Here is a 27,150-nt window from a genome sequence, read left to right on the forward strand (position 1 = left end):
GCATCGGAACGAATGGTCGTACTCGGTGTATAACGTAGCCCACTTTGACAGACGCTGGTAATGTCGAAGAAGCAAATATTAACTTGATACATCGGGAGTGCCCCAAGCGGTGAATCTCAAGAATGCGCACCGATGACCTCAAAAGACTCTTGAGGTCCGCGTGCTTGATTTCAAGCTCCACGTCGGAAATCACTCCAGTTGTTGTCTCCTTCCCGTAAGTAATAAAGGAGCGGACGGGGATTGCGCTTAATTGTGGAATGGTCTTTAACTTATCAAGTATTGCGTATTCACATCTATTGTCAGGATGTTCTTTCGAGCGTTGATCCTGGGGTGGTATTCTGTAAGAGTCCACCTAGTGGACTGTCCATTTCGCCCGCTGCTGATTGGATGCAGCTGTATACGAGCGAGGAGGAGACGAGCGGCCCCAGCCAACCAGGAACGGCCGAAATGAACAGTCCACTAGGTGGACTCTTATAGAATACCTCCCCTGATCTCGTTAATTTGCCCAGGGGCCACACTATCAAAATATTCGGTTAGAAACTGCCTGCTGAGGGAGTTCTTGCTGTGCGACGTTGAGAGCGGCACGTAAGAAACCATGAAGGATTCTTGCTCACTCTGATGCGATGAAGTCGCCTCAGTCGACATACGGCGCATCTTCTTCATACGGCGGCCCATAACTACGGTGTATTCGCTGTCAGAGTCCATGGCTTCTGGCGTTGAGCTCTCCCAGGAATCGAGCTGGTCCGAGCTTCCAAAGACACGTCGTCCACAAATGAGCGATGAAGTAGACGACTGACCTTGTTCAGGTGGTCGTGGGAACATCTTCTTGCTCATCCTTGATGAAGTGACTCTCACGAAAATGGCAGGAACGTAAAAAAATGCATAACAGCGAGAGGCCCAGAGCAGCAGTGAACTCTGGGCACTTCTTTCTCCTCCTCCTCCTGCGAACAAGAAGAAAGCTGGTTAACCGAGGCACCCGATTTTCATTAACCTTATCATAAGAAGCCAAGAAACAAAGACAACACAGGGGAAATTACTTATACTTTCTAATTGAACTGAAGAAATGATAAATTAGTGGAATTGACAGTATATGAGAAAACAACATGCCACAGGAGGGGAACGATCCCACTTCTTCGCATTACGCGTGCGATGCTCTACCAATTGAGCTACCGCGGCGCCGTTTTCCCCTTCGCTTTCTGGGATGTTCATGTGTTACTACTAGAACTAACCCTGGGCGCTGGCTGACACTTCCATCGAGGTAATCCCAATAGATGTTTTGTCAAAAACCAGGCCGGCCCGTTTCTTATTAAGCTGCACTGAAATCAACGTATCCTGATTGAGCGCGGACCCCTTCAGTTAGAGGATCGAAGAAACACCTCGGGGGCGGGAAAAAGGCGAGCGAGCGGGCACCTATAGCGTCCCGCCTCCGCGTCCCCTACATGTCACACAAAACGATGCGCCGCGCTGCCGTCTCACACGCGCCTCTTATCATCCGCGCGCCCGGGAGGAGGACAGCGGCCTCGGGACGCTAACACGACGCGCAGCTGACCGTAATGATTTACGAGCCGCTTGGAGCAGAAGCGTCGAACGCTTCCGGAACAGTCCGCGGCGTCCATTCCATTCTTTGCCGGCTGAAACTCCGGCCTCCCGCCGAGCGCGCACACAACAGAAGAGACCGCGGGAGAGCAGCAAGGTCGACACAAAAACAGCGCGCCGATCCCGCAGTTCGAAGCGCGCCTCCGTGTCTACCGTCGCTGTCTGTGCGATGACCTGCTGAGCGAGAGCGGCCGATCATCAATTGGATGCCGCGCGGGAGAAAAGGCGGTCGCGCCTCGAGCGGACGCATGCGGCCCGCCGCCTCCAATTCAACGAACGGGATGCGATGGGTTCCAGCGCGACGCCGTAAGCTTTTTCACATATAAAGAAAGAACAGAAAAAGAAAGAAAGAGAGAAGGGAAACGTGACCAGCGGTCCGCTCGCACTGACATTAACCTTTATGCGTGCTTGTGGCGGTCGCCCACGCAAGCACGCAGCGCGTGCGTTATGCCTGTGTCGCTTGTTGAAAAATGGTTTTCGCATCGAGACCGGTAATGGCGCTTTGGCGCGGGCAGGCAGGGTTGTAATAGGGCCCTTGCCGCGAGGGCCAAGCACTTCTTCGCAGAAGTCGATCGTTGTCTCCTTTCTTACGCTCGCATCTTCAAGTATAGATGAAATATACAGTGCGTAATATTGCCTCTAAAAAAAAAATCTTTACTTTCTCTTGAATTAAATAAAGCAAAAAATACTAGAAGAAAGACAACATACTTCACCTAGCGGTGCAGAGTAAGTTCAAGCTGACTAAAAAATAATTTTAACACAACTGATTTTTTTCCCTCTCTTGCAAAGAAAAGAATAAAATTAAGCTATTTGCGCGAAACGCACCAAATGAAATAAAACCTCATTGGACAAAAGAAAAAGGAGCGGCGACACAAGTGGTTGTGTCTCAAGATGAGGCAGGATCCTGTCCTGCCTCATCCACAATTAGGGGAGGAAAGCTGCCGTAAGCTCGCGCACGCACGCGGAGTGCCTGATACTCTTTAGAACTTATATTCCAAATTTATTTAATAACTATTCAGCTTCTTCAATTTCGCGCCCAGGCTGCGGCGGTGATGACGTTATTATGACGCCAAGTATATACGGAGTACGCTTTCACGGACATTTGGGTTGTTTTTGTGTAGCGTAAAAGCCCGCGGAACGTTGTCAGGTTAAGCGATTGGTTTATTTTCTATAACTATTTCATGCTCTGTCACTATTAAACCACTAGCTAATCTCCGCGAGGCGTTTTTGAAACCTGTGACGTGTCACTGCAGAGATGTTTGGGAAACGTGAAAGTGGTGCCTTTGGGCGCTTTTAGTATTGGCGTCGAGGACATATATCGTGGCGCCGTCTGCCGGAATCTATCCGTGACGTAGAAAACGTCGTCACGTGATACCGATTGCGAAGTGTTCGACGTCTCCAGTGGCTCAGCCCGTTCAGCGACCGTTGTTTTCGTGTTGCAAGCGTTGAATGTGTGCGTCTTAGCTGCAAAACAACGGGCCAACAAATATTTTTTTTTAGCGAGCCAACGTATACGGCATCGTCCACTCTCGTATAGGAGCGCGTGCACGCGGCGCCATGGACCACGAACGTGAAGAGGCCACTCGCGTCGATGGGAGCTGTTACGGAATTTACCCAGTAGTATACAACTCTAAACACTCGCACATCTCGTGCACATTTATGTTTACTGAGGCAAGCCTGATTGCGCGCACCTATCTCTGGCTTTTGCGCGCACGGTGCGCGGCCGAGAGGAATGATTCGGATTTGCGTTGATTGCCGTGCATGATTCGTGGCAACCCTTCGCCCCAGTTTTGAGCGCGTAATTAAGTTGGCGACGCACGTGACGCCTTCATATTGGTTATTCAGTTCGCATGGCCTTTAATAAAGGTAGGCATACGCACTCTCGGCGCCCAATAACAGCATACTGTTCGCAGCATTCGTCGTGGCGAGTGCGGCGTGCCACTTTCGCCAGAATTATCGCGGGGCGATGATTTATCACCGGTATATTTTATTAAGTGGAACTTGAACCGATCGTATTTTTGCGTCTTCAATCCATGCTTCCACTATTTGCGCTTCTCTGCACAAGGTATTTTCACTGATACGATACCAAGTGAGCACACTGCAAGCCCAGTGTGCATCGCTTGCTCGACTCTTAATTACGGTGCACCATATTTCGTTTTCAGTGACTCTGCCGGTCTCTAGCATCAGCCACTTCGTTAACCAGCAGTTCAGCGCATCACGGTTGCTAACAGAAGGCGAGGCAGTGTGTGAGGCTGACCACGTTCGAATATGCAGCCTAAAGGAACAGCATGCACGAGGCCAAATTCACTCTTGCCGCCCCTGTGCTGCAACCAGCTGGAATTTTGCGTAATTCTCTGCGGCGGCGGTGTTATCGCTCTTCGACTGTATACGGAACTTCACGGTGACGGCGACGGCTGAAATGCGCTTGGATTGTCCATACAATTGCTCTCGAAATAAAAGCTTTACGTGATGAGTTCACACCGAGCACTTCACGAAGGCTAGCGAATCGTCAGGTTTCGCAGTGAACGTTGCGCGTGACCTCCCGCATGTTATGCAACCCGAAGGAAATAAGCCGCGAGCTTATCTCCAGCTCCCGATTCCGGCGAAGCTCGGTGTATTTTGGACGGTCCAAGGGCCGTACAGGAAGGTCCCGCGATGGCACTGCTCCGGGAACAAGGCACCTTCTTTTCCAGCCTGGCGCGAATAAACGTCGTAAATTCTGATACGTACAGCCCCGGGAAGTTCCACGCCGTACTAACCGAACATTTTCGCTCCAACGCCGTACACAAAATCTTCTCGCGGAAGTGCATGCTTGCCACACACGCTATAATGAATGTTGGGCTGCTTCTCCATTCTCAGCTTTATCAACACTGCATCCTGCTGCTACTTGGGGTTGGGGCACACATGAAAACTCTCACTGGGCTCCGTCGAATACGTTCTGCACAGTGGCACCGAGCAGTAAACCATGCTGAAACAATAAACGAAATTACTGCCCTCCGGATGAAAGGCAGCGAGCGCCGGCATGGCTGGCGGCGGCAAAGGCGAGTCACGTGATGTCGTTTACAACGTGACAGCGATAGCAGCGCCGGTCTCTCCTGTGGTGGCCCTCGAGGCCAATGTATTTACGCTCTGTCGGAAATAAACCCTGCGCTCCCTACAAAAATAACCTCATTTGTATTGTAGAAGGACAATATAGGGCAGTCTAACTTGCTTCTCTTTATTTTTGCTTTAAGGTGATTTTCAAGAATGTTTTCGCAGGCTCTGATCTAACATTTGTGTTAATAAAAAAAAAACATTAGTCTATCACGCCTAATCACTACACGCCAGCCTTTCGATTTCATAATCGTATCAATTGGTGCGTCTCGGTTAGTTTTCATTGTGTCATATAACGGTACGGAGTTTTAATAACGTCTATACGGGCATAAGCTATTCCAAATGCCGCAGGGCGAAAATTCCGAGCACTTAAAAATAGATATCTGAGTCTGGCTTCGCAAAACGTTTCACATATTCAGTTTTCCATCGACTGCAGTGCAGCGACAGGCGAGCAAACAACAAAGGAGCAAATAAGAATAGGGTGAGCGGGATGTACACATCTATGCTGCAGGCCTTGCACATGTCTGCTATACTTCGCAGGCGTGCATATTGATTTGCGTGCATTCATATCGAGGTTTCTTCTCAGATGGCCCTCCCCGGCCGTTGCACCCCAACGTTGCCTGCCCAAGCGAGAGAGAGAGAGAGATAAGTCATAAGGCAAAGGCAGGGAGGTTATCAAGACCTATATATAGAGACGCGAACGCTAGTTTTCTTTCTTCCCTTTTTGTTGGTATCGAGCGACGTGCTGCCTATGGAAACATCATCCTTGTGCCGTCAGACACCTCCTCAAAGAAAAAGAAAACAGCGACTAATAGCTGTGCCGCGGGGTTTAGCTAGGGCTCGAGTTGAGCTCCACAGCGGGAAAACAATTGTGAACACAGACTCGCAATCGCAGCGCTCACGAGGGGAACAGCGGAGCCCAGTGCGAGAAAAAAAAAGAAGGAAAACAAAGGAAGAAAAGGAAAAGAAATCGCAAAAGGCAAGCACGGCGAAGCAGAGAAAGAAGTGGGAGGGGGAAGAAGGAAGTTGGCCGCTACGCGGGTACACAGTACTGTACGCGCGAGTCGCAGATGCGCGCCGCCGCAAGACGTGTGCGCAGCCCGGAGGTCTCCGTCGTTTGTCACTCGCTCTAACGAGCGAGCCGCGCAAGCATCTGCAACGAGCCCCTCCGCATCGCGCCTCCTCAACTCGACTGCCTTGCCCCAACACAGAGAGACTCGCTCAAACACACACACACACGCACATAAAAACGCATCCAGCGCGCGTACACCTTCGCGTCGCAGTAGCAGCAGCGAACCACCACCACCACCAGCTTTCCGCACGGCTCAGCATTGGCCACGGCTTAGATCGACTTCTCCATAGCTACGGCACGCACGCACACACTACACACGGACTCGGCAAGGCGCCGCTTGGCCGACCAAGCGACATAGCCGTGGCAGGCAAGCGACAGGGCGTCGCTTACATGGCTGACGCGCGCGGCAGCTTTTTTTTTTTCGGGAGAGGAGCGACCGCCCGCTCGTTCGCTGCGCTGCTCCTGCCGCCGGTTGCGCCGTTTTTATCTCCCTGCCCGTGTTTTTTGGCGTTTTGCTTAGCGCGCCCATTAGAGGGGCAGAGCGAGGGCCCCGCGCCCTTATCTCGTCACCGCTGCCGCGCGATTGGCAAGCCGATTTCCAGTTTTCACCTGAAGCGTATACGCCGCACGTGACGGCTTGTTCCAGGAAGACATGCTTCCCTTGTCAGCGCGTGCGTCTCTCCCTGTGGGGATCCGTTTATCGTATATATAGCGCCGATTGGAAGCCGCGTGGACCCCGGTGCGGCGACGGTATGACGTGTGAGGCGACGCAACTCTGCCAGGCCAAGCAGGAACACGGAGTGTACCACCGTACACACGACCACCAAGCGAGAGAACGGGGATGAGCAGCTTGTCCTCTGTAGTTTTATGATCTCGTCTTTCGTCTGGTTGCGCATTCTTTTCGCCTCCTTGAAAACTATACTTGGTGCCGCCAGATTTTACTTTGGCAGCGTGTTGGAAGGCTGTGCCTTTAAATGCGCAAAGTGCCACCTCCATCTATATATCCGCATTTATCAGGATTACACCTTTTCTCAAGCTCGAAGACAGAGTGAGGGGGTGGGTCACCGTATAAGCTTATACAAGTAAACCTACAAAACTTTGTGTCATCGGAAATCATGATGTTTCTAAACTACTTCGGAATTATAACACAAAGAAGAGTTCATCATCAGGTCGTTTACGCGACCTGTACATGGTGTCACAGCTGCGCTCGAATACGTGGGCGGTTTCACATGGCGGCATTAATGTAGTAGCTTGTCAGCTGCTAAAAAGCAGCGTTGGTGCATAGCGCCATCTTCCCTGAAAATGAAAAGGCCTGTCGAGAGCGCGCTTGGTAGGCTCAGATTTGAATGGACTGCGTAATTTCGCTATGATGGATGCGGGTTTTAAGTCACAAGGCGATACCCGTTCACGAGAGAAACCCCAACGGCGGGCTAGACACGAGTGTTACCGTGAAAATATTGAATGTCGACGACGGGCGTCACCTTTGGACCCGAGCGCTGAAGAGCATGTGTTAATGTATACACATCTTCAGCCGTCAATAAATTTGGACCACGCGGAGCAACTTAAGCGGCTTTCCGGTTAAAGCGGAGAGAGAATAGTGTTGCACAAAGTCTGCAGCTATGCTTCGATCAATTTATGCGTAGCTTTAAGAATATTTTGAATGCAGCTAAGCAGCGATGCGTTTTTGTCAGGAGAATCCTGATTTGCTGGGTGTTCAAAGTACACAGACTGCGGCGCATCTCGGCAGCCATATATAGAAGCATTCCACTGCATCCCGATCATCTGCATAAATGAAATGTTGGTGACGCCATAGATTTGTAAAGTTGGCGACTTCGAAGAACTTCTATTTGTGTATACGCGCACATGACCATGTGCTATAATAGGCCGGCAATTCATCATCAACGTGACGTGCTATCGTCATAATCACTGACGGAGAGAGGGAGAGAAAAAGAACGACTTCAATAAAATAGAACCTCTTAAGCCCCCGTGGAAAGATATTTATCAAACAAAAGTGTCTGAACTTGCTTAATACACGAAATACACGTAAGAGTAGATTACATTACAAGGCATTTCACGACGGGTGAAATAAAAGGTCGGCGGGAATACGCACGTCGCCATGTCTGTATTTCCTCGCGAAGCGCTATGTAGGCATGATCCAATCGACGCAACTACCTTGCCTTCTGAAATGCACCACACACTATACATTTACACTGTACACTGTACGCTGTACCACTGGTACATCCACACTGTAGGATGTACCACACTGTCCGATTCGCGCGGCAGTTGCACACAGGAAAGTTTGCCCACGATGAAGTTTGCACTGGCACACGATGAAAGTTTTCAGTCACGAAGGCAGGAGGAAGTTCTTCTCCCCGATACCTATCACCGTAAAAATGACAAGAGAGGAATAATAAGGCCGCTCGCTGTAAATATCCTATACATCCGGAACACAGCGGGAGCGTATTCAGAAAATGCCTCGTGGGGAGGCCGCCCTTTCGCTGATACGTAACGGCTCGAGACGATAAATGTGCCAACGCAACGTCGGGATTCTCAGCTCCGCGCAGCTATGCGTGCGAAGACGCCAAATGTCAGAGTATGCACGGAAAAAGAAAGAAAGAAGCATTTCGCGCTTGTAAGCAAGACGCGCCTTTGTTTGGAGATTTCTTCTTTGCTGCGCGGTATTTGTCAAAGAACGTATGCCCCCAGCAGAATGCAAGCTGTCTCGCGGCGCGTTTAATTGGCCGTGCGGGTGTTTTCCCAGCTCTGCGTGTCGTCTGGAATGCCAGCGCGTCACATAATCGATTACTTCTTTTCGGTTGCTTGATTCTTTTCTTCTTTACTACGGCTGGCTTGCTTACTGCGCAGTTAAAGGGACGCTAAAGGCAAATAATAAGTCAACGCGCACTGTTTAAATACCATTACAGAAACCTCGCAACGCTTGTTTTGGGCCAAGAAAAGACTTGATTTACGAGAAAATTTCATCTGACGGGTCCGAACACCCTTTTCGAAACTGAAATCTCCCGCCACCCAACCGGGGAAGTGGTGACGTTGCATGCGCCATCGCCATCCTTTGCTGCCGTCGGTGAGTAAAACGGCGCGCGACAGACGGCGGTGCCGAGCAAAGACACAAAGCAAAGGTGGATTCGCCGCTGCAGCTGCTTTTTGGTCAAGTGGCGTAGACCGTTCGGGAATCCCGCGGCATCACGTGGAAAGTGCATTCTCTGCTACTTGCAGTTTGTGCGAGTTTCGCGAGCCGGCAAAAGCAGCGCAGCACTACGCGATAACGAAACTTCTGAAACGCGAAAGCGACGCAGAGTTGAGCGAAAACGAAACTTTCCACCGCCCGCGTCGTTGTCAAGGGAAATTTCAATTAGTTCTTTTTTCTAAAAATCAAATAGAACTGTACAAGTAGCATTTTATTTAGTCTTATAATGCGATATAAGAATGCCTTTTCCAACGAGTTGTTGAATTCTAGTGACAGAATTTAACCGAGGACTGCTTTCGTCATTGGGCAACTACCTGAATGTCGATCCCGGGCGAGTCTCTAATCATGTCCTGTATTTCTCGATTATTAAGGCTCTGTTCGCGATGATACTGACGCCTTATAGGTTCTCTATAGCACTAATCTATCACTTTAGCTTGACATAATATTGGCTTTTAGTGTCCCTTTAAGCTTATAGTAACCCACAAGAGCACTTTATATATGCTATGGCCTTCATAAGTTTACGAAAATAACTATGTGTGTTTGTGTGTGTATTTCCGTAAACCCACGCCCCTCAAGCTTTTGACGCCGACTCCACATTTAGCGTTTTTTACAGGTTCCGAAACGAGAGCACATTTCTTTTAATATGGCCATTGACCGGCGATTCGTTGCGTCAACCTGACTGTTTCGCGCACATAGAAGGACAGATTATGAGTGCAGTTTCTAAAAGTTGCACACTAGCATTTACGTACAAATATGTTCTCAAGAAAGCTTACTGGGTAATACAACACACATGGTGAGAAGCCTGTGTCTTTATACAGTATTACACTTATTTTATATTATCTTGGCGCATAAACACGCAAACACGCTTTCTTTTCTTTTTGTCGATAAGCGAACAGAGATTACCTACGCCAATATTCGCTCACGTGTGAGAAGTTGTAGCGCACGCTTTTTCGGTGCCTGCACTTTTCCATTCCTCGGAAGGTGTGCTGCGGCAATGAAGCCACAAAGGACGCGTCACGGAGGCAGGCGGGACTTTTGTCGAACGTTCTGACCGGCCGGCCGATATGATATTTCTTTTTTCTTGCGCAGCTCCGAGGCAGCGCACCGAGGCCTTCCATTGACGTCTGGCGCTTGGCGCAAGTAAATCTTCCCACACCGCGAAGAGACAGAAATAGAAATCGAACACTCGCATTCCGCGCGAGAGAAGGAGGTTGATGCCCAAAAGACAACACGTTGCAAGAAACGTCCCGCTCTCCTTCGCCCCGAGCTGTCTTCGCAGTGCCCGCCGCCGTGAACACTCGCGGCTGCGGCAGTCGCGTATGACACCATATTTCAAAGCGATCTGAAATTCACTCTCGCTCGCGAGGGCACGGCACCGTCAGTTCGTCGGGGCCACAGGGCGGCGCCGCTCGGGTCCCAGACGGCGGCACCTCATCGCGAAACGCACACACGACTCGCTCCCGTGGCTTCTCGGTCCGCCGCCGTTCGGGGGTCAAGCGCGGCGCCGGCCGCTTTCGATTAATTCGCGGCGGCGTCTCCAAAAGCGCGCACACGCGCGCGTGAGCGCTGCTTTTACTTATCTCCGCTTTGATTTCGTTTCTCGGAGCCGGCCCGCGAAGAAGGGTCGCCCCGCTGCCAGTACGGCACACACGCCACACTTTCCCGACGCACCGAGTCAGCGGCCGAACTCGAGGAGGAGGCACAGAAAGCGTGCTCGTAGGCCTCAACAACAACGACGGAGGCATCGCTCGCGGAGCCAGCGACGACGAGCAGTCGCGGCAACAACTCGGCGAGAGAGAGATGAGAGACCGCCCGTCGCGAGGAGGAGGACGCTCCTCCTTCGGCGCCGGCTGCTCCTCGCCTCCCTCAACAAACGCACGCACGCAAGGGCTGCTGCTGCTTCTGCTGCGGTAACTTGCAGCGCCGCGAGCCTGATCCACATATGATCCCAGCGCGGGCGTGCGCCCCGCGAACCATCTCGGCGCATCCCATAAGCCGCCGCCGCCGTGGTCATTATGGGAATGCGCATGCGCTCTCCGGTCACGACCGTTTCTGGAGTCACGTCCGCGACCTCCCCCCCAACCACCCAACTCCGGCACCTCATTCCCCCGCCCCGGTATTCCTCACCTATGCTTGCTCTTTTTCTTATTCTTCGTCATTGCCGCCGCCGCTGCTGCTGCTGTTGTTTTCCAGTGCTTGTATATTTCGCCCCCTAGGCGGTGGTCGCTTTCGCGGAGACCGGTTCCCAAAGCCACGCGATGTTCGGCCGCCGTCGTGGCCTCCTCCGCCGAGACATCGTTGTCTCGGCGGCAGCAGCAGCACTGCAGCGCACTCTCGCAAGAACGGCCTAGCCGACGCCGTCCCATCGATTATCTGCCTCGCGGGAGAAAACGCGAGGTGAAAGAGACTAACGACGACAAGCAAAGGGAGCAAGAAAAGCGAGGAAGCGTACGCCGCGAGCTTTCGGGTAAATCGCCGACTCCGATGCGACCCGGCAATGCGAAGCGCGCGGCCCTCCCCGGGGCCAAGCAAGCGAGGCTCGATTCGCCCTCAGCTGCCCCAACGTCGTGAGCGCGCGCGCGCGCGCGTACAGCAAGCAGTCTGGCGCATTCCTGGTTCTTAAGCTGGCCCGTCTCATCTTCCACGGCAAAACCTGCGGGAGCGTGGTCCCCAATTTTAACTCTTGCGTACTATCAAAATTCGAACCGGTCGTGACTGGGGTCCCGATCGAGCGGTTTGATGTTCTTCTGTTCGCTTTTGCATCGCAGAGCGAACCGCTGATCTCGTTCGATAATTGTATATAGAGCATGGAAAATCGCTGCTTTATCTCCAAATGGCCGTATATACCGTGAGGAGGGTACCACCGTATCATCAAAGGTGGCGAAACTGCCGCACGTGTGCCGGTCCTTTCTCGATAGCAAAGCTCCTGCGGTGTCCTTCCGCCTCTGCGGAAACCAAACCGAGTCACGTCCAAGTTTGCATCGCGAGCAAAAACAAAAGGAGATACCTTTCACTGCTCAGGAAAGTGGTTCAAAGAGACAGTGCATGTTCTGCAAGAGCTAAACAGGACACACCAGCCGTATAGGTCTGAGAGGCTACTCCCGATGGCAAGGGTGAGATTATAAAGATGGAGGCGCTCACACAGGCTCACCGACGCCCACGAACACGCAACGTGGAAGTACTTTGCAGGTCCTGGTTGATAAGCGTCCCGCAGAGATGTGAAATTACCGCCGTTGCGCACGACAGAGTAAGCACTCTTCTGAGGTTCATAGGGCGTTATCAGAGCAGCCAAAAACACATGCTAAGTGACCTGTGTATATGCCTTTACAGGTGAAAAATAATTCGGATAGAGTTTGACTCGTGCGTATCACTCCAACATGGGGATTAAGAAGTGAATGAAGATTAAGAAGTGAAAACATTCGTTGCTGATTAAAAAAAAGTATTGCATGCGTTAGTATTACACCCGACACTGCTTATACATGAACTTTCCGCTTCCGCTCCACTGCGATATAGGCGATCTTGAGGACGCCTTGGAGTGACGTCGCAACCGGGTCTGTTTGTGCGGGCGTTTCCTACAGCGGTTAGTGCCCACTGCACGCTATATGCAACGGCTGATTTCTTTAGACGTAAAAGTCCGCTGTTTCGAGAGAGTAGACAAAATAGTTCGTCGTTTCAAAAGCACGTTGACTTATCGCCACGCGCTAGGACGTTCGTGTTACACGCCTGATACGGCAGACAGCACGGACCGAAACTGGAATGGCCCACGTAACCGCGAGCAGAATGGATAAAGCCCCTTCGCAGTGGCCGGAACACGCAGGCCATCGCGAAGCGCAGCTAACGAATAGACAGCCCTCTCTCGGCCCTTAATCTCTCCGCGAGATAAATATTCTGGAAAGGCACTATATATATATGCCGCACGCCCGAAATCGCACACTTTTTACGTCGACGTGGACAATTTGCGAGGAGCGAAAGACCTCTCCGACTGCGCGCGCCAAGCGAGTAGCAATAACGTCAAGCATCGACCATGAAATGGGCGAGAAGAGGCGGGAAAAGAATATAGAAAGAAGAAAAAAGAAAATCGAGAGACGAGCTAGATTCATGCAGTGCCGGCGGGAGGGGGAGAGGGCGCCAATGCACGAATCCCCGCAGCAGCGCCGGCGCGGCAACCGAGGCGGATTCCGCGCAACTTGGTGCGCGCGTATACGTCCGCGCGAAGAGAGACAACGTGTTGTGTGCACCGACGGCAGCAGGTATATGGGACTCCGAGGAGGCGCCTGAAAAGATGGCTCCCCATCCCGCGGTGACCATTTGTCAGGGACCAAATCCGGATCTCACACGAACTCAGGACCGGTTTGGTGCAGATTCCTGCAGAGCACCGCGCCGCGTTCTGGCCGCGAGGACTCTCCCCCCGGATCAGTTGGGGTGGTGTTGCTCTTGCACACACTGTGTGCGCCACTGACACACACACACACATGCACACAAACGCATCACGCGCACGGATAGGCTGCCGTGGTGACGCCGCCCCTTGAATTTTCACGCACAGTAATAAATATCCATGATGCGCGAGCTCGTATACTCGTATGCGCACGTGTATATTATAGAGCAGCAGGCATTTGATATGGGTCTGCGTTGTTGATGCCGGCGGGTCTAAACGCGCACTTTAGAAGCCGACCCATCAATATGAGAACGAGCTGCGATATGGGTTTAAAATGAATCTCGTTAGTCATCGGCCTCTAGCAACGCACTATGGATGGAGCGAAGGAGGAGCGAAAGGTACATGCATGCACTCAAGGTTGCGGCTCTCGCGTGCATCGTACCTCCTGATGTCACGCGATAAGTTTCGATAAAAATCTGCTGTCTAAACGTTAGGGAACAAACATTTCGCAGTCGTATCTATATACATACCTGTATACTACACGTGAGAATATGATCGGTAAATAAGAAGCAACGCACATCGGCGATTTGTATGTTCATTTTCGCGGCGCCGGAGCAACCTGATTTTACGGTATACTGTGGCAGCCACATGAGGGCACAACCACTCTGTCCCTTCAGCATAATTCAGTCCTACCAGATTGTGTTTCCTGCAGACATGTCTCCAAGATGACAAGCGGCCTACTGATTTTTCTTGAAGAGTTCTGTATACCGATAGCAGATCTGCTGTAAACACGCGCTCCCAACATACAGTGATGTGTGTATACTGAACAATAAGTTATAGAATATGTCCCCGAAAGTGTCGGATAAACGTGTGCAGTGCAGCTTATGTTGCGGTTAACTCGATCGATGCGCCGCAAGCCAGTAATAAAGACCCGCTCGCAGTCGGCAGGCACTCGTAAAGCCCGTGCAGTCCACGCGAGTCACAAAGGCACATTACTCTCAATATCAATTTTGTGAATTGGTAAAGTTTAGCAGATGAGCAACACAAGAACAAGGTAACAGCTGGAGCCGACCTTTCGACAAGTGGACTTGTCTTTTTTTCAAAAAGTCCGCTTGTCGAAACGTTGGCTCCTGCTCTCACCTTGTTCTCGTGTTGCTCCATTGTGTTGAATTTCCATCTCCCGTATTCCCCCTGTTTTCCCTAAGGTTAAGCAGTACGATAACGTTTGTTTTTAGCAAATACAAGTCGAAGCCCACAGGGGGGTAACCATTATGGACACCTCAGGGCACGGACACTGTATTTATTATTATTATTATTATTATTATTATTATTATTATTATTATTATTATTATTATTATTATTATTATTATTATTATTATTATTTCATGAAAGTTTCAGGTGAAATAGGAACGTAATGGCAATACGCTGTCAGAAATTAATGAACATCGATGCAGGCTACGGCCCCAAGTAATCGACTTTTGATTCTCAAGAATGAATTCAAGTGAATGAATTCTGTGGTTTTATGAGGCCCTCCGTTGTGGGAGGACTCCGAATTAATTTTGGCCACCAGGCGATCTTTAACGTTCCCCAATGCGCGGGACACCCTCTTCGAATCGCATTCCGGGACGACAAACTTCCCAGTCTTCCGAGGGCCACCGCGAAGTATGCGAGGGAATGATCCACACCCTCATCGACCACGGTGCGCGCTCGCACAGCCGGGGGCCACACCGGCTGAAGAGGCATCGCACGAGGCGAAAGAGACCACGCGAAAAGAGAGAGAAAAAAAAAAGGCCTCCGTAATACAAAGCAATAAATTTTCACTCGATATAGTCTGCTGGCTTCGCACGCAGAATGCGCAGCAGCAGCATACATACCCCGCCAGAGCAATCTCCCGCTCTCTTACAACTGGCTGCCGGTAACCCGGAGCGTCTTTCCTTCTGTGGCCCTGGTGCTCGCCTTTCCTCTCGTCTTCTCTCTTTTGGCTCCCCCTCGCTTCCGACAGCTCATCGCGCTCTCTCATTTTTCAACTCTCTCGCAGGCGACACCGCAGCTCTTCCTCTCTCGCGCGCACGTACGCGCTCGACTCTCTGCGCGTCTTCTCCTCCTCCGCTTCTTCCTCGTCGCCGTCGGACACAGGTGTCTACAGGTGTACACTCCCCGAGATCGGAGATGTGTTCCTTGATTGCCACAGAACGCGCTAGCAGAAGCAGCAGCGGCGGCGGCTGGAATCGTAGTTTTGGGAGTGGCACTTCGAGGCGAGCGAAAGAGGCTCTTTGGGCACGTGCGCGCCGCGTCAGGGAGACGAGATTCATTTCGACGATTGTCCGATGAAACGATGCCGATGAGGTGTCCGGCGCGGAATTTTCTCGTCGAGAGAACGAAGAACGGGGAGGAATCGCACTCCGCATTAATTGAGAGCCACTTTGGCAATTGCCGTTGTGTGCCTTGTTGCCATATGTATGCAGAATAACCATAAGCGTACTCCTTAAACGCGAGGAGTTTAACCCATGGGTTTCGCGCAAGCGTGATGACGCATCAAGAAGGCGCGCCACCATATGCGAGGGGTTTTCGGGGGGTAAGGGGGGGGGGGCACCTGTTTTGTGAGTTACAGGACCTCACAGATAGCGAATGTAAAGGTTAAAAAATAATGCTCGGACGAAGAATTGTTTTATTCTGCAGGAATATGCTCGCCTCTCAGAATCACCTCGGAATGTGTAGCGTTCAGAGCGGTGGATGGACCTCGAGCGGAATCACGACGGTTGCGCAATATGGCGCATAAGACGCGTCGAAATGCTGCGCATTTGTGAACGTGATTTTGGTAAACGCGTGAAAGGGCGGCATAAAATAATTTTATGGGGTTTTAAGTGCCAAAACCACTTTCTGATTATGAGGCACGCCGTAGTGGAAGACTCCGGAAATTTCGACCACCTAGGGTTTTTTAACGTGCACCTAAATCTAAGTAGACGGGTGTTTTCGCATTTTCGCCCCCATCGAAATGCGGCCGCCGTGGCCGGGATACGATCCCGCGATCTCGTGCTCAGCAGCCTAACACCATAGCCACTGAGCAACCACGGCTGGTAAAGGGCGGCATCGATTGCTGCGCACGTTTTAGTGCGTTGTATCCCCGCATGGGCACTCTGTGAGCATAGCGATATACATTTTTTTTCATTTTCTAACTTATGAGTTTCGCTTTTCGCATTTCACAGATACTACAACGCTATTGCGAAGCAGGGCCCGTGTGCACAAAAGAAAGAAAAACATCAGGTACTTACGCAAGAACTGTTCGTAAGAGCGCATGCCAACCAGTCGTGATGGCGGACATCATCGAAGGTGGCAGCCCAATGAAAGCAGTACTTGCGAATGAAAGAAAAAAAAAAGAATAGTTTTCTTTCATCTTTTCTTTTCCCCGATATATTTGCGCTTGTTCAGTGCACTTAGTTACCGCGTCCGTAAATGATGCACACAGTGAAAGCGCGTGACAGTGATGCACACGAAAAAAGCGAAGCTTTTGATTTCTTCTTTTCTTTTCCTGTTTTTTTGTTTCTTATTTCATTTATTTGTCTATTTATTTACTTATATTTTCCGCAACTCACCGGGGCTTGACGTGGCTGCAACTGGGCCGGTCGGCATTTCGACGAATGTGTATGCGGATATAGTACATTATATAAACATTATGTGCGTGCCGAATGCAAGCTCAAGCAAACTGCGGTTTATATGATCTAGCGCAAAATGGGGACATAGTATAGTGCCTGTGTGCGCACGTCTGTTATTCGTAAACGTAACCGAAAAAGAAATCACTGACAAAACCTATGCGTACAATGTCTGCTCACAGATGTATCTCTGAAGCATACGGACCACTTAATGGAATGACACATTACATTCAATGGCTTCTTTGTATTTCTTAGCTTTCTGAGGCCGAATTCACAACACTTTTTGTTCGTATAATATATAAGTGCTCTTTGCCATTGGCTGACCGCCTTCACAAATAATATGTCCAGCATCGCGATTGACTGAAATTTCCCTTTCCGAACAGTTCCGGCGTAAGAACTTCTTTTTGTAAATACGGGCAGTGATGTTTGTTGTACTGCATTATTGGCCCGCTGGGATTGATATATATGTGCCAACGTGACATAAGGCGAATGGAATGCTGAAATACATATATACATACATGTGTCGCGCTCCCCCCCCCCCCCCCCCCCCCGTGCTTCTTTCCTCACCATCCTTCCCTCGACAAACACGAAACTTCGCCTTCAACCTCTTCACATCGGCATACGTCGAGGTATCACACCGTGCGCCCGCCGGCAAGCCGTAACATGTGAACAGATATACAGTGCATAGACAAACGTCGCGTGAGATTACGGTTGTGAGCTCTGCGGTGCTAGACATTGCACGAGGTCGCACATTGCCTGAGATGAAGCGACTCACTTGTGCGCAGTTCATTTAGTTGTACAGGGTAATTAACCATCTGACCTAAGCTTCACTTGACATATGAATTGCAACATGTGCGCTGGAGCTGCATATTTGTTTTTGTTTTTTCCCCAACGCCAGCATGGCGGGGGATATTCTTAAAGCGTTGCTATGCTTTGCTTTTTCTGGCCCGTTTCGATATTCTCGAAACAAAATTGGCCAAACAAAAGCGACGTTTCTATGTCGCGACAGCCTTTCAGTGTCAGTGGTGTGCATATATATACAGGGTATCTTATTTTAGCTGCACCAACATTTTTTAAAGATTGTCTATGGCAGATGGCACAATTCTAACCCTTCGTCTAAATTACTCGATGAGGCGGCCATTACATTTATGAGAAATCAAAATGTTCAACTGAATAATTAAGGCAATCACGCTAATTAACCTTTAATTAATTGCTTTGCGCAACACATTTAGTATATATTAAATGTGTCAAATAACGAACTATTGTATTCTATGCTGTGATGGTGCTCTTGTAAAACAACTGTATGTGTTATATATCCTGAAAACCTGTTTGTTCCACCTTACTTGTCTTTCTCTAAATGCTATTGTAGTGCCTCTGTTTGGGAGTATATCTGTGCAAAATCTTTTCTGTTTTACTGGTTATGTTTTATTCCCCCCTACGTAATGACTTTATGGCCATGTAGTTACTCTGTACATAAATAAATAAATTTAAATCTGCGAATTATAGCCGCTGAGTTCGCAAGGCGTATCCATTTGGAATGAATTCTCTAAACAGCACCAGTTCCGAGATAATAATTTTCAAAGTGTCCGTCCAAATGTATTGGTCTTCCAGTTACTTTTGTGCTACGATGCATAAAACAGTGGTTTCTTTAAAAAAAAAATCCTCAATCCGTACACAGCAACCGTCGTATAGTGACCAGAACTTGTTAAGAATTCCCTTTTAGAGTGAGCCATGCTGTGTACAAATGCGGCGGCCGCCACCGGCTGCACACAACTGTGTATGGTCGTGCGCAACTTGCAGTACGGAAGAACTGCGGGCGTGGGGGGAGGGCGCCAGGTGGAGGTGGGTCGGGCACCTCACGCTCTAGCCACGCGCCACCGTGGCCCTGAAGCGCAGCCGCGGTAAATATCGCGAGCCCTCCCGTGCAATTACGTGGGCACCTCCCCTCTTAACCGCACGCATTCCGGGCGCCCACCGGGATACAACTGCCCCTGGCTGTAGTTGCTCACGGCTTCTGTGGGGGCAGTGCGTTCCTCTTCGAAGAGACAGGCGATTGAGTGCACCCCACAAATATGCGGTCGCCACCCCGGGGGAAAGCAGATTTTTACGCGGAAGCGAGCCGTAGATCGTCGACACACACACACACACACACACACACACAACACACGTATGTATATATAGCAGAGCAGCTCGCGCGGTAATCGGGTCATCGTGGCTGCTCGACGTACTTTTGTGCTGTGAAACAGTTTTGCCTCGCCGTCTAACGAGAAGTCCCGTTTGTGAGTGCCTCGATGAGGATTGCATAAGCGGGTTGCTTCTTTCTCTATTCGCACATAACACAGCACACACATCGTCAGTTGCTGTCCGTCACGCTTGCGCGGTACGTGACATCCCCATTCGTGGGGTAGCAAACCGGTTAAGCTAAACTGGTTAACCTTCCTGCCTTTCCTTCTCCACTTTTTCCTTCCTCTATTCGCACGCAGCCTTTCCCGCGAGCACGGCACGGGGCTTGATGCGTCGCGCCGTTGCTGTTGACAGGCTTCCAACTCTCTAGCAAAGGTGCTGTGACGCGCAGCACGCCTCTCAACTTTTTGAACATTCATACGACATAGTCCGTAGAAAATGAAAGGGATTTACCCCTGGACGCTTTCAACTCTTGATAACTGAGAGGTGCGAAAAAAGCCTGCAATTTTGTTTTCTTTGAACAATCTTTAATCTAATGATTGCTTGCAAGACCACCAATCTTAGAACCTTAAAAACCAAGCAGGAACCTTACGTTTAGTTCCGAAAGCTGGCTTCCACGCGCATCAAATTCCTCATAACGAGGATCGCGATGTTGTAATAGGGCAGAAGCAAGGAAGTGAGACTGACAGGACTGAAGACGTCACGCCACACGGTTACACTTTCGTTCCGCTCGTAGTGTGAAGTACAGTCTTGGCTCGGTCGAAGTAGCGGCGTGAAGTGCGCTTACAGAATAATGCGTTGTCTGTCGTCAAATGAACTGATTCCTGCACAAAACCGCGATGTTTCCATGTCTACAGCCCGCGTGTTGTCAGCGTGCGAGGAATATAGTTGTAAGGGCGAAAAACAGATGCTGATGTGTTGGTCGATATTTTAAATCACATGTTCCAGGTTGCAATCCCATTTTCTTGTTCAGCGTAATGCGCCTGACATCATAAATTAAAGTTAGTTTTATCTGCTCGTGCATGGCACACCTTTTCTTTAATTTTACGAGCAGGGGTGAAGAAACGAAACAAGTCGCTTAAAATAAAATAAGAATTTATGCGTCATTCAATCTCGAGTGTACACAACATAACGTACAATCACCTGTGTTTGGTTCTGGTTCTGCTACGTATTAGAACCTTATCTAACCCGACTGGAAGTTTCACCCTGGTCTTTCCATGTTTGCAGCTTCTGACAAAACAACGCCAAGCCATGCATGACGCGCGTGACTACAACAAACGTATGGCTGTGTTCTTGTGGGGCAATTGACTGTTTAGTTCTGCGAAGGGTGACGACGACAACCCGAGAAGCAGCCTTAAGCAAGTTTCGATCACATCCCCTTTCTCGTATATATGCATTCGACAAGTACAGTTCGTGTCCACTTATCATCGGGTATCGCAGAAAGAGAAGGCTGAGCAATTTGTGCAGTGCCAAAGCTGCTGCCTGGCGGCGTGTCTGATTGCTCTCTCTCTCTCGTTCGCAGGCGAGAAGCCGTTCAAGTGCGAGTTCGAAGGCTGCGACCGGCGGTTCGCCAACTCGTCGGACCGCAAGAAGCACTCGCACGTGCACACCTCGGACAAGCCGTACAACTGCAAGATCCGCGGCTGCGACAAGAGCTACACGCACCCGAGCTCGCTGCGCAAGCACATGAAGGTGCACGGCAAGTCGCCGCCCCCGTCGCCCTCCTCGTCGTCCGCGTCGGGCTACGAGAGCGACCCGGGGGCGGCCGGCATCACCGCAGCGAGCCTCGGCACCGTGACGGGCTCTTGCAACGCCGCGAATCCCGCCGTCGGCGCGCTGGCCGGGACGCCGCTGCAGCCGCTCGGGCTGTCCGCGGCCTCCCACCAGCTGGCAGCGCCGGCATCGACGGCGCTGAACGAGTGGTACGTGTGCCAGACGGGCGGCATGCCCACGCCGCCCAGCAACGAGCACTCGCCGCTGGGCGGGCCACACACACACCACCTGGCGCCCCCGCCGTACTGACCCCGGCTGACGGGGGCTACAGGCTTCTGAGGACCCCCACCACGATTTGCGTGGAACCCTTCGGCAACACCAGCACGCCGCCGCCGCCGCCACGAGACGCGGCGGCAAGCAACCGCGGCGTTCACACCGGCCGCTACGTCTGCCGCAGCGCCGCCGCGCGGAGAGCGCCACCGCCGCGGCTGAAACCGCGTCCTCTCGCGGCCCAGTTGCCGTGTAGTACATCGGGCACGCGCGCTTAGTGCGTCCGGTTTGGAACCAGCGCTCACTCGGAAGACAGGACACAAGGCGTCGAGGAAGAAAAGCGGTTCCTTTCCTCGGCCTCGGTCTCGTGTTTGTCTGCTCCAGTGTAAAACGAACTCCGTAGTCATGACCTCCGCGGGGAGCGAAGGGATGCCTGGTGAAAACAGAGACGTGCCAGCGAGCGCGGTCAATCTATAGCGCGACAAGGCGGCCCAGCGAGAGAACGGAAACGCTGTACGTGCCGTTGTAGCGCCGCCGCTACTGCGCCACTCGGACAATGCCTTCCGCAGAGTGCTTGTCAGTGGCGACTACCACGTCGCTGCGACGCGTTTGAGGTAGCGGTGGCGCGACAACATCGTGCGAAGAGTACCGCAGGTCCGCGGCCGAATATCGGGCACCACTGTGTAGGGCGTGCAGCATTTGCGCGATGTGGCTGTGCGCGCGCAAACGCGCAGGAGATGCTCAGGGGCAGCGCGCATTTGCCGCACACCGAATACATGGGAACCGGATTCCCGACCTGCTGTGGCTCTAATTTCCGGTGACTCGCTGGGCGCCGAACGCGATACTCTGTCTGCTTATCCTTCTCTTAATTTCATTTTCCCGGTCCACTTCACGACAAAGCGTTCCGTTGGCTTGCCACTTCTCTAGCTGCGTCCAAAATGCGTGTAAATTCACATCACGTCACATAAATACGGTTTCCCGTGGCCCATATTCACGTTCTCACGTATACATTGCCGTTTGACACTATTCTTTTTCGTCCGATTTCGCGGTCTCCAAAACCGTGGCAAAACGTTTGCTACCTTCTTCGACTTGAATTCTGTGCAGGAAATACGTCATTTGGACTAGGAGCTATTATGACATCAAAAGCGTCCTGAATTATCTCAAAGCGCCCACGGACCTCTTAACTTGACGGTTGCGAAGTGTATTCAAAAAAAAAATATATATATATATATATATATATATATATATATATACACACAAAACACTGCGAACTACATAAGTGCGGTGTGTTCAATGTGCATTGCCATTGTGAGATCATAAGGTATTTTTGTACGAAAAAGAAATATTATTGTTAAATGTTAAAATTTTGGACGCAGCTGGAAGTGCGCAGGACACTTGCTGCTAACACCACTAACGCTGGAGGCCTGCCGCTGAAAAGACACTTGTACCGTTCATGTGTGTGTGTTATTATTTTTTTAGGCTCTTCAGCACACATGAGAACTGTACAGCCGTGTGTATGTGTGTGTGTGTGGCATTCTTTCTTGTTGTTTTCTCTGCTTTGCATAAATTGACAGAAATTAGCATGTATGAATGAAAGCAGCAACGCTTGTATTCTTTTTTGCTTGTGATAGAAATGATTTTCTCCTACTGTGTATTACCATGCCGCTTCTGACATTTGTATTTAGCCGGATCGGCGATCTCAGGGCGATCATAGCATGTGTCTGCCTACTTCCGTGCGAAAGAAAGAAAAAAAGAAAAAGTAGAAACACAAGGACACGATCGAAAAGGACATACGTGGCCCCGTCCACCACACTAGAAACAATGGCGTGACCTTCAGCGGGTTAGACAACTAAAGTACGTCTGTGTATGCAAATGCAGCGTTATTTTCACGAAGATGAAGTGGTCTACGTTTAGTTACTCGAAGAGATACCATCTTTCTTAAGCCATTCGAACTAAAAACATCAGAGCGCAAAAAGGAAAAGAAGGAATGTAATACATCAACACAAAGAAACCGCCAAAGGAGTCCCCTGTATTCTGTCTTGGAGAACAAAAATTGCTGAACTGGCAAGAAAAACATCTGTGCTTTCAAACTCTCAAACAACTTGCTAGGTACATAAGATTGCTTGATTTTCTACTTATAAGACAGGCGACTTGCTTATATCTTGCAATTTTTGAACAAAATAAATACATGTTTACGCGCATGTAAAAGGCATGCTAAAGAATGAGATCGGTCAGCCTGGATGCTTAGACAATGAGACTTAGTACACACCACTTGCATCTGTCTCCTCAGGAGTCTCTCGTATTTGAATTCATCCCTGAGGAGTCAGCGTTATTATTTTCCTTTTTTTTTTTTTGGTCATGTGACATTGTAACGATGTAGGAAGCAGAAGCGGCTCTTTTATTTAATTTCGCGTTCGTGTGGAATCAATCAACGAATAATCAAGTAATAAATAAATAAGATAGGCAAAGCACTCAACAAGTAAGCAAACGATGACAAAGATCGCTAAAATTAAAGCAAGGCGCAACCTAAGACGAGACGGTTAAAACGCGTAGTTCTTGCAAACTACTTATCCGTATAGCCATTATCATCCATTATCGTTGTGTGTGCGCTCGGACAGGTATCTTCTTCCTACGCGAAAGGAAGGTATTGGGCGCGGGCAAGTTGACGCGTAATCACAGGCAGCGTTGAAAGTAGACTGGAGCTGAACAATAAATCAGATTGAACCGCTTTACAAAACTTTTCGCGATCTTCCCTCACAGAAATTTATTTGGCAGTCTATACAAGGTATGCGGACTGATTTCATACAATCTGTGGGCCTGTCCTTATTCGTTCAACTAACCTTCGTCTATCAGTATGTCTATAATTATGCTGCAGACAAAATAAACATCATACGAGGTAAAGTAACTTATGTCTATACAGCCAGTATACATACCTCCGAGTGCTTTCTTAGACAGTAACTAAGGCAATCTCAGTATGAAAATTTGCAACTGAACGCCAACTTTTTCTCCTTGAACTTTTATTCGCGTTCACACTACAGCAGCCACGATGTCATTGCGCGACAACACAGGTTTGGCGACTCGAGACCGTCCCTTCTGAGCTTTCTGAGAATGACGCTGACGCAGTCCGTGACGTCATAGGGACGTGCTTTCAGAATTCGAATGGGGATTCACCACCGGCCTTTCGCTTTCTCGACGTCTCCTCGCGCGACGAGCGCCTGCTCTCAGCAACAGAGAACTATTCGCTGTATCAGTATTGCGGTCTGCCTGTGTAACTGGGCGTCATGTGTTTAACCTTTTGTGCCCTTCTAAGCGGCATTCACTACCTCAGATCGCGCGGAGCAAAGGTCGCGGGCGCGGCTGTGCTCACGCGATTTCATGGTGCGGCGAATAAGTATTGACACCGCGTGTCTCCCGGCGTCATCCGAGAGCTTGGTCGCTTCGCAAGGTTGTAAAATGCGCGACGTCTTTGCGTGGCGGGCGGCGTCACTCGCGTGTCTACGATTGGCAGGAGCGGACGTGACGTCACGCATCAGGTGCGAGAGTCGATGATCCCAGTGTTCCATTTCGACGGTGGATGTGTACTTAACAGTGACGCACGTATAACAGCGCGAAGTACCGCTCTTTCCTCGCAACGCTCCTCAAGTCAAGGCCAGGGCGTGCGGTATTCAGGTGGCTCCAGTGAATCTCGTTTTCATTATGTGTGATCGCGCTGAACATGAAAACGAAAAAAAAAAAAGACATCGTCACCGTGCCCACTCACCTTCTCTGACCGACAGAGAACTGTCACTCGTCTTCCAAGAGCCAATGGTGATCTTGCGGATATGTCGCCACCAAACTATTACTGCATGCAGTGTTTCTCACAGCTTGCCGAAATTTCGCAATACAATATCCTGCGAAAATTGGTAAAAGTGTCTAATTTGCTTGAGTTCCACTCTTGCTTATCTACTTCCGTTTCAAAGTAACCAAAATGAGCTGAGACGTCGTCTCACAATCGCGAATGTTTAGATGGCCGACGCGTGGTTCACTAGAAATACCCATTTTTGGAACCCGTAAATCCGTACAGTTCTAACCTTTGTAATATTTATTCCTATTGTTTCATTATGGTTTGACAGAAAAATAACTTTTTTCAATCTTCTGGCAATTTACTTCGAACATTCAAACCGAAAAACAAATTGAGAGAGAGTACTGTGCTGTTCAGTGCATTGACAGGCAACGAAAACGGTTTTCAGGCGTACAAATTTGAAAGTAGAAAAAAAAAATGCAAATGATGAAACGGGCGCCTAAAGCGTTTGATCTCAGGCCAGCGAAAGAAAGAGAGAGAGAGGGGGAAAAAAGGCAAGTTCATTATCTGCTTACCTGCTGAAAACCGATAAGAATAGAAACAAAAATCTCTCGGAATGGGCGTTGCAGAAAAGCCCATTCGTTTTTGCGCCTGTGTATTATAGTCAAAGGCAGGCAAGCGATGGAGCACATTTCCTCGTATGCGCGTACAGTCCTTGCCAAAAGTATCTAGGCCACAGCGCAATACCGACAAGAGCTATCACCCGGGCCAGTAGCAGGCATCTCGAGGCAATCTTTGCATTTCGGAGTGTTCACGACAGCAGGCTCTGTCTTTCTAAATCTCCGTGGCCTTGAATAATGCCTGTGCGGCTCAGTAGCTCAGAGACCGCATTTTGATGCTGGCAGAATGCAAAAAGGCGCCAGTGCAGATTTCAGTCTGTTATCAGGAAGCCTAGATGGATAAAATTATCCCGGAACCCTAGGTTACGGCCTATCTCAAGCCCCGGTTACACTTTTGGGAAGCGAAACCCGATCAATTTTCACGTACAAATCTTAAGGAACGACAGGCTGCACAGCAACACGGCGCAGTGAGAGCTCCGGCGGCAGTGGCCTCGAAGCTTTTGGCACGATCTGAACGAAGAACATACGGCGTTGGCTCGCGTCCTCGCTTTGCATGCCCATGTTGTAAGATATACGCCTCCATCGTTTTTCATCCACTGTGTGTTTCGGTGTCACGATCGTTGTCATGCGTGTGTGTTTGTGCGTGCTCGCAAAAGTCAAGCTGCGCCCATGTGCCGGTGCGTAGTGTTTCGCGCACCTGCGCGAAGTAGGGCTGTCGAGCCTCGGGCGGCGGACCACCGTGTGTGTACGTCACAGCCGTCGACCGCGCCTTGGGACCACAAACAGAACGGACGTACTTCGACGCACCAGTCATGCCTCGAGAGAAGAGAGCAAAAGGAGAGAGACACTGCGCGCGCTTGGTCACGTGATAGGCCGCTCGGCCGTGCGCATCTGCACGCATGCGCAGAAGCGGGACAACATTATCTGTGTGTGTCTGTGTGTGTCTGTGCCCACCAGTGGAAGAAACAGCTGTTGTCGTGAACGACGCGCAGGCAACGACGGATGACTGTGTGTGACCGGGTCGTGAATTTACGTGAACTGACGAAGTGTATAGAGGACGCTATACATGAACATGCATGCTTGTGCGCTCTATGCGGACGTGTTTGTGTACGTGATATGTGGGTGTGCGCGTGTGTCTGTGTACATTTTGAGCTCTCTATTTTATTACGACGTCGAGAACACCTCTTCTATCTACATCTTCTCCCTGGCCCGAAGCCTTTCACCCTCCGGTCGACATCCCGCCGAGAAGAAAAATCCCAAGTGATAGAGCATGCAATGCACTCGTCGTCTATTTTTGCAATGAACTTGGACAAAACCGTAGGACGTGAAAGTGAATGCAGCATTAAATGAGAGAGAGAGAGAAAAAAAAAAGACGAGTTGCGAAAACCAAAGTTGAATTTGTCTTGTCTTCTTATACAATCCGACCGCAACAGACGACGCCAAGCGTTGCATGTGCTTGAGCACGTCGACCTGCGGACGGAAACAGGAACGCTGCAGAGCTTGCGTAGGGCACTGAATGTGCAGTTACAAGCAAACCAACCAACAAACAAACACAAACAAACAGACAAACAAACGAACCTGTTATATGTTT

General features: G+C 50.1%; 1 protein-coding gene across 1 annotated transcript in view; it reads left to right on the forward strand.

The window, feature by feature from the left end:
• Window positions 1–26,930, forward strand: part of LOC142571710 (zinc finger protein ZIC 5-like) — a 97,611-nt gene extending 70,681 nt beyond the window's left edge. The window contains exon 2 of the mRNA XM_075680254.1: window positions 20,698–26,930. Coding sequence (XP_075536369.1) covers window positions 20,698–21,197 — 500 coding nt within the window. The 3' untranslated portion in view covers window positions 21,198–26,930. The remainder of the gene's footprint in view (window positions 1–20,697) is intronic.
• Window positions 26,931–27,150: the final 220 nt, after the last annotated feature.

The sequence above is a fragment of the Dermacentor variabilis genome, chromosome 2, assembly GCF_050947875.1.
Source record: "Dermacentor variabilis isolate Ectoservices chromosome 2, ASM5094787v1, whole genome shotgun sequence".
Taxonomy (NCBI): Eukaryota; Metazoa; Arthropoda; class Arachnida; order Ixodida; family Ixodidae; genus Dermacentor; species Dermacentor variabilis.